Source organism: Mastomys coucha, unplaced genomic scaffold (genome assembly GCF_008632895.1).
Source record: "Mastomys coucha isolate ucsf_1 unplaced genomic scaffold, UCSF_Mcou_1 pScaffold6, whole genome shotgun sequence".
Lineage (NCBI taxonomy): Eukaryota > Metazoa > Chordata > Mammalia > Rodentia > Muridae > Mastomys > Mastomys coucha.
Genome location: NW_022196912.1, coordinates 90,898,654 through 90,907,194, shown reverse-complemented (window position 1 = coordinate 90,907,194; position 8,541 = coordinate 90,898,654). Strand labels below are relative to the sequence as shown.

General features: G+C 41.2%; 1 protein-coding gene and 1 non-coding gene across 5 annotated transcripts in view; one reads left to right on the top strand and one right to left on the bottom strand.

The window, feature by feature from the left end:
- Positions 1-8,541, bottom strand: part of Syne2 (spectrin repeat containing nuclear envelope protein 2) — a 396,202-nt gene that overhangs the window by 209,808 nt on the left and 177,853 nt on the right. For all 4 annotated transcript variants that reach the window (XM_031355750.1, XM_031355751.1, XM_031355749.1 and 1 more), the window contains 2 exons: positions 7,284-7,406; positions 4,177-4,356 (listed from right to left, as the gene is read on the bottom strand). In XM_031355750.1, the coding sequence (XP_031211610.1) occupies positions 4,177-4,356; positions 7,284-7,406 (303 nt within the window). The remainder of the gene's footprint in view (positions 1-4,176; positions 4,357-7,283; positions 7,407-8,541) is intronic.
- On the top strand, positions 1,648-1,754 carry LOC116081223. The gene has a single exon (XR_004114748.1). It is a non-coding gene; the product is annotated as a U6 spliceosomal RNA (small nuclear RNA).

Below are 8,541 nucleotides of genomic sequence, written 5' to 3'. Positions count from 1 at the left end.
ACACACACACATACACACATACACACACACACATACACACATACACACATACACACATACACACACACACACACACACATACACACATACACACACACACAGCTTGCCAGGTGTAGTGGCTCATGCCTTTACTCCCAGAATTTGGGAGACAGAGGCAGGCAGATCTCTGAGTCTGAGACCAGCCTGGTTTACAATGTAAGCTCCAGGACTATATATCCTGTCTCAAAAAAAGAAAAAAAAAAAAAAGAAAAACACAAAAAAACAAAAAAACAAACAAAAAAACCCCAAGCAAACAAAAAGAATAAATCAATCTTTAAAAAATCAATCTTAAGCCGGGCAGTGGTGGCACATGCCTTTAATCCCAGCACTTGGGAGGCAGAAGCAGGCGGATTTCTGTGTTTGAGGCCAGCCTGGTCTACAGAGTGATATCCAGGATAGCCAAGGCTACACAGAGAAACCCTGTCTCGAAAAAGTCCAAAAATAAATAAATAAATCTTAAAATGTTTAAGTAAGCAAAACACTTGAAATACTATATTAACAGATTCAGATTCTGATAAGACCTTTTATAGATTTTTTTATCCACTTTACATCCTGATCACAGACCCCCTCCCTCTGCTCTTCCCAGTCTTACCTTTACAAACCTCTCTCCCTTTGCCCCTTCCCCTCTCCTTAGAGAAGGGAGGCCCCTTGGGTGCCACCCCATACTGGGACATATAGTCCCAGCAGGACAGAGCACCTCCCCTCCCACTGAGGCCCAACTAGGCAGACCCTGTTCCACTTTTCAGGGCACCCACATGAAGACTTTAGAGGCCTTTAAGGAGGAAATGAATAAATCCCTTAAAAAAACTACAGGAACAAACAAACAAACAGGTGAGGGAAATAAACAAAAGAACTGTTCAAGAACTGAAAATGGAAACAGAAGCAATAAAGAAAACACAAACTGAGAAAACCCGGAGATGCAAAGCCTAGGGAAGAGAACAGGAACAACAGATGCAAGCATCACCAACAGAATACAGGAGATGGAAGAGAGAATCCCAGGCGTAGAAGAAACTACAGAAGAAATTGCTACATCAGTCAAAGGAAATGTTAAACCTAAAAAATTCCTGACACAAAACATCCAGGAAATCTGAGATACCATGGAAAGACCTAACCTAAGAATAATAGGAATAGAAGAAGCTGAAGAGTCCCAACTTCAAAGACCAGAAAATATTTAACAAAATCGTAGAAGAAAACTTACCCAACCTAAAAAATAGAATATTCCTTCTAAACATTCCAATAAAATAAAAACTAGAGCTAATATAATGCCAATAAAAAATGAATTGGGAGAATAAAACTTTTAAAAATAAAATTGTTGGGCTGGAGAGATGGCTCAGTGGTTAAGAGCACTGACTGCTCTTCCAGAGGTCCTGAGTTCAATTCCCAGCAACCACATGGTGGCTTACAACCATGTGTAATGGTATCTGATGTCCCCTTCTGGTGTGTCTGAAGACAGCAAGACTGTACTCACATATATAGAATAAATAAATCTTTAAAAAATAAAATGAAATAGTTCTTACTCAAACTTGAAGGGGATTCAATAAACATTACTAGAGACAATGACTACTAAAATAGTCTTTTTAAAACTGTGTTTTAAAATTTACAAAAGTAGTGCTCACTTCTGCAGCACATATACTAAAATTGGAACGATACAGAGTAGATTAGCATGGCCCCTGCGCAAGGATGACATGCAAATTCATGAAGCGTTCCATATTTAAAAAAAAAAATTTACAAAAGTAAATTCCAGATGGGTCAGAAAGTGATTTGTAAAATATGAGGCCTCAGTGAAAAACAAATTCTTCAAGGAAATCAATGTGCTGCCTGCAGGCAGGCTCTATTCAGGGGTGCAAGCAGAGAGAGACATGACTGTAGAAAGGCACATGCTTTCTCTGTAAAACAAGCTACTAAAAGGACAAGAATTTAGAAAAAAATACTTGCCACAGAAATAAAAATAGATCAGAGCTCAAAGAGTTTATGTAATGGATTAAGAAAATTCAAAAAATCACAGTCTGATAGCTACAGTCCTGGCCAAAGAAGCTGAGGCAGGAGGTTACCAAGTCAGGCCTGCTAGGTTACAGAACAACTTCAAGGCCAGTCTATGGAACCTAGTGAGACACTTTCCTAAAGGAAAAAAAGAAGTGTGCATATGCACGTGCGCTCGCGGACACACACACACACACACACACACACACACACACACACCAAAATAGTTAAATTCCAAAGAAAACTCTGAAACAAAAGAACATATACTACACAGAATTACATGTCTAATAAGCATATTGTGATGGCTATTCCTGGTTGTCAACTTGACCACATCTGGAATGAACTACAATCCAGACATGTAGGGCACATCTGTGATCCAGATTTTGAGGCATAGTGGCCAGGGAAAGGTTAGGCCCAGGTTGTACATGCCTTTAATCCCAGGAGACACAGGAGAGCAGATCTCTGAGTTCAAGGCTAGCCTGGGACAGAGCAAGCTCCAAATCCATCTATGGTGGCGCACCCCTTTAACCTGGGCTATACCTTCTGCTGAAAGCCTACATAAGGACAACGGAAAAGGGAAGTGTTTGTTCTTTGTTTTGCTTGCACTTAGTTGCTAGCACCTTTTGGAATCTACTTCTTTAGGATTCTAACTTAGAGGAACAACTAGCCTCGTGGGACTGAGCAAGTGCTAAATTCTTGGACTTTGCATTCACAGCTGCCCATTGTTGAGTAAGTTGGACTGCAGACTGTAACTCATTCCAATATTTTCCCTTAATATATAGAGATATTCCACAAGTTCTGGGACTCAGAGAACCCTGACTAATACAGCATGTAAAAGATAATCCAATCTTATATGTAAATAATGACTTTCTAGCCTTCAAGTTAGCATAAAAAAAAGTTAATTGCACCTCAGGAGCAGGAGGGATAGAATAAATCAGGAGTCAGGCAGGGAAACCAAGCACGCATGGGCAGCTTTGACTGGTTTTCATGTAGTAGGAGTGGTGATCTTATCTTTATGAAATTAGAACATTCACTTCTAATTCTGACTTTTTTCTCTTTTTTAATTATATAAACAGTAACAAATGAGCTCATATAACAGGCAGGGGTAGTGTGAAGAGAAGGCCCCTTTCTCCCTTTCTCCAGCCTCCTCGCTCCCTTGCTCAGCCCTCAATCACACGTTTGCACTGACTGTAAAGTACTTCTATGTCTCTACCAAAACTGAGTACAGGCAGGGTCAAGACACACGAGGAAGTTATTGTCCTCGTCTTACAGATAGTGTTCTATGGATATAAAAGCACAGCTCTTTTTTTTTTTTTTTTTCCCGAGACAGGTTTTCTCTGTGTACCCCTGGCTGTCCTGGAACTCACTCATCAACCAGGCTAGCCTCGAACTCAGAAATCCGCCTGCCTCTGCCTCCCAAGTGCTGGGATCAAAGGCGTGCGCCACCACCGCCTGGCAGATAAAGTTCTTTTAATGCTACTTTGTAAGAATACTTTTCAAGCTACTAAGTTATCACCATCACAAACAATGAAAATACTGCAGGTTGAGCTACAGGCTTTTCCAGTAACATAGATGTAGAAAAGTCCAGGAGTGGTCCTTTATTCCATAAACTTCCTATCTTGGGGCAGTTACCACGTGCTCTCCTGTTGTTACAGCTGTGCTGGAACTCAGGAAAATCCTCAGTTATCCCAAGCAATGCCGAGTTACACTTGCACCCCATGGCTTCTTAGTCGAGGCAGCTTCTGGAGGATGGATGCAGAATGGAGTCCAAATACCCTATGACCTCCATCAGTGAGTCAGTGACAAGGCTGTTTAAATGGGAGAACCTTCAAGGCACAAGTTACGGAATTCGAATGTTCCCATTGTAGCTGGCCACCAGAGACTGACTGCACTCACCTTCCTGCCTCTCATACAGAATGTTATAATCCCCACCGTATAGGCAGGAAAATGAGTCAAGACCTTATGCATATAAGGCATTCCAAGCATATTATGTGAAGAGCAATCAGTGACTGGCGTTGCTGCCATCTTAAAATTTCCCAATACGGAAAATTAAGTGCAGGGTCATTACTCTTTAACATTGTTGGTTTATCTTAAAACACAAGCCCACGTGAGTTTCTAATCACAGATGCTCCCTCTTAAACATGGTCACATTCATACCTGCAAGGTGTCCTCTGAGGATCCATCCTCATCTTGATGTCGAAGGAGATCCAGGATGGATTTGGTTTCTGACTCCCAGATTTTCACCTGTTTGATGAGTCTTTCGACCTCTTCTGAGACTTTAGACACTTTCAATTGTCCGGCTGATTCTTCATCTTCTACTTCCTGCTTCTCTGCAGCCTAGAACAATCAGAGCGATCACTAAGAAGATGTCACTGCAATATGAAATGTTGTTTATATCACCATCCTAAGGAATGGGAATTCAGGGGGCTGGAGAGATGGCTCAGCAGGTAAGAGCACTGAATGTTCTTGCAGAGGTTCTGAGTTCAATTCCCAGCAACCACATGGTGGCTCACAATTGCCTGTAATGGGATCTGATGCCCTCTTCTGGTGTGTCAGCTACAATGTACTCACATACATAAAATAAATAAACAAATCTTAAAAAAAAAAAAAAGGAATTCAACACCAAGTTACATAGTGCTTGCTTAATGACAGGGACAGAGAAACATATGAGGTATCTATCTATTCCTAATGAGTTAGAAATTTATTAGGTCTCTGCCACTGTGTGAACATCACAAAGCAAACATTCTTCTACAGACCCAGATGGTAGAGCCTACTAGAAATCTAAGCTTTGTGTTAGAGCTACTGTTGCATATTTGGTCTGCACACAACTTTGAGCTTGTGATGTAAGACCTTAGTTTGACAGTGAAAATATGAAAGTATACATCACTTTACAAATGAGAAGGTCGATCATGCATGTTATTTTAATTGTATTGTTTCTGTCAGCTAGATATTACCTCATTTTATAAGTAACACTGAAGCTTAGAAAGTTAATCTGAATAAACTTGAGTAAACTCATATACAATTAAATTTAGCTATTACTACCAGTAATTTTACAATATCATCAAAAAGAAATTCAGAACCAGGCACGAGGTCACATATCTTTAATCCCAGCATTCAGGAGTCCAGTATTCTGAGGCAGGAGGATTGTAATCTCTAGGACAACCTGGGTTATGTAGAAATACTATGCCTCAACGGGAAAAAGAAGTAAAAAGGGATACTTTGGGTATGGTAGCTCATGTCTGTAATCAATACTAAGGAGGCTAAGGCAAAAGGATGGCTGTGAGTTTGAGGACAGCCAGGGCTACACAGCAAGACTCTACACCTTCATACACACACACACACACACACACACACACACACACAGAGAGAGAGAGAGAGAGAGAGAGAGAGAGAGAGAGAGTAATTGAATCTGTTCTCACTAATGGTCTCTCAGTATTCTGTAGCCCGGTAGCTTTGCACAACCAACAGTTTCAAAGTTAGTTTTAGCTAGGCATACTGGCACTTGCCTTTAATCTCAGCACTCAGGATCTCTCTGAGTTTTATACCAGCCTGGCTTACTTACTGAGTTCGAGAGTAGCCAGGGTTACACAGAAAGAACCTGTATGAACATACACACGTACATGTACAGGTATATATCTGAACTTTCTAAGGATTCAGAGACTTATATTTTAAAGAATGTCACATAAATTGAGATCCTTCTAGATTTGCTTTGATTACAGTCCTTTCTTTTTCTTCTTTCCTTCCTTCCTTTGTTCCTTCCTTCCTTCCTTTCCTTCTTTCTCTCTTTCTTCTTTTTCATGCAATGGTACAGATGAACCCCAGCTTCCTGCATAATAGACAAGTGAGTGCTCTGTCTCTATGCTATTGGCCCATTAGGCATTCTTTTTTTTCTTTCAATTTTTATTTTTTGTGTATCAGTGTTTGTTTGTGTAGGGATAATGTTTATATGTGCTGTGTGAAGATGTGTCTTTGTTCTTCTTGCCTGTCTAAGGCACCTTCTGATCAGTCAAAATAAAAAGTTGATGGCCAACAAGCTGAGACAGGATTAGAAGGTGGGACATCCAGAGATGAGAACTCTGGGGAATACTCAGGCGTGAGATTTACCATGCGGACTTGCAGTAAGTTGAATGTATAAAACTGAGGAGAGGTAACCAGCTCTGTGGCAGGCATAGAAGAGCATAAACGTAGTATAAAATAGTATAAACACAGTATAGTAATATTGAATTACACGCTAATCCGGGAAGAAGCCTAGCTTAAGGCCTAGGCATTTATTAATAAATAATAAGCCTCTAAGTCGTCAGGAATTGGGGTGTGGGTGGAGAAGCCAGAGGTTATAACCTCCACGTATGTTTGTACACCTGGGGTGTGCTTGGTGCCTACAAAAGTGAGAAGAGAGGGTTGGATCCCTTGGAACTGGAGTTAGAGTCAGTTGTGGACCATCATGTGGGTGGCTGGGAATTGAACCGGGAATCTAAAGAAGAGCAGCAAGCACTCATAACCCCTGAGCTATCCCTCCACCTGTTAGGCATTCTGAAAACATTAGCGCTCCTTTTGCCAGTTGGCTAAAGGCATTCAAAATCACTTACGTATGGTGATACAGCTGGTTTTGGAGTGTGGCACATGTGCGAAGTCACAGGTATTACTGGTTACACATGTATTTTTGGTTCCGTTTTCAAAGTCTTACTTACACTCTAACGCCTTCCAATTGTCCACCACAGCAAAGAGTATTAGTTATACTTTTCCCTTCCACAGAAAGCAAGCAACATAAATAAGAGGTTGGTGGCTAGCCAACGCTGCTGGAAGCTGCCAGGTGTGCCCAACCCACAGGCCACATGTGGCTGAGGTCTACAAGATGGCCCAGCACAAAAGTCACAAACCGATTTACACCACTAGGTTGGCTTGCTGTTTGTTGTTTGGGTCACTCAACTGCCAGCTCTTGAGCAAAAACCTCTGTAGGTGATAGCAGGTTGACCACACCTGATAGAGCATTTTCAAACACTCGTCAGAAGTCCTCCAAAGGAAATGCAAACTTGATTGGCACCATTCAAAAGTCCTGCCTACTTTTATTGACATAGAAGCATAGAGTGGGCAGCCTGAGAGGCATGAAGTGATTTCATTTGTGGACCCACGAAAGCATGTCTTTAATCAACTGAGATGTGGCTGTTACCTAGCAATGCACACCCACTGTCCTCCCCACCCTTTCCTAAGGAAAAGTAACAAGGCTACATCATCCCTCTGTGTGTGGCAAAGCGTGCCAGCCTTACCTTTATGTCCTCACCATGGCTCCCACCAGGCTCTGCTGACATAGCTGACTCCTTAGACAGACTCACTCCAGAACTGTCCCCAGTGGGCTGGCCCTCAGTTTTCTCGAGTGGCAGTTTGAGGTCCTATAAAGATTAATTTTGTAAGTCTCATGCTCATGTTTCTATTTCTTCGATAATAGATATCAAAAATAGTAAGTGGAAAAACATAGTTAAATTATACTTTTAGGATCTATCAGTTATCAATAGTATTGTGAAATGTCTATTTATGGCAAGGTGTGGTGGTGCACCCTTGAAACCCCAGCACTTGGAAGGTAGAGGCAGGAAAATCAAGTATGCAAATCAGCTATGCAAACAGTTCATCACAAACACACAAAAAATTGTCTACTAAAAGTATCTGAGAAATTGTTATGAATAAGTAAAAGGATAATTTAAAATTTTATTACAATTCTGGATTTGATAAATATTAAGAGCATGTGTAGGCTCTTAAGGAGTTTGGATAGGTAAAGCAAGGTTTGTGGTTTTGGTAAAGGAACTGACAGGCAGACATACATTAGAAAAGCCCAAACGCTAAGCGTTCTCTTCAGTATATATGTATCCCAGATAAATTATGCATATGTTTATAACTACAGTGGCTCTAATAGCCCACACATCCAGAAGAACCAAAATGTGTGTTATGTGATAGATAAACAAATACAACCTGGCATATTCAGACAATAGACTTCTACTCTCCAATGACAAGGAATGGAGTGCAGTTACATAGAACATCTGCATGAGCCTTAAAAACATTGTGCCCAGGGCATCAAGCCAGTCATGAAGCAGCACATAAGGTTCTACTTATAAGAAAAGTCCAAAATAGCAAACCTATAGACAAAGAAAATGACCTGGTGGTTATGTAGGGCTGGGAGGCTGAAGAACAAATACTGACAGATGCTGTAGGTGCAGATCACCTCCACGAACTGACGATAATGTTCTAAAACTGACAGCCAGTCAAATGTGAGCTCAGATCCCCAGCATCCATATAAAAGGCAGGGGGAGTGGTACACATTTGTAATCCTGGTGCTGAGGAGTTACAGACAGGATCACCAGGCTTGCTGGCCAGCTAGTCTAGCCAACTGGGAGCTCCGGGTTCAGTGAGGGACCTTGTCTCAAAAATTATGTGGACAGCAGATGAGAACAAACACACACACACACACACACACACACACACACACACGCCTACATGCATGAAGAGGTTTGCACAGATATCATATACAAAAAA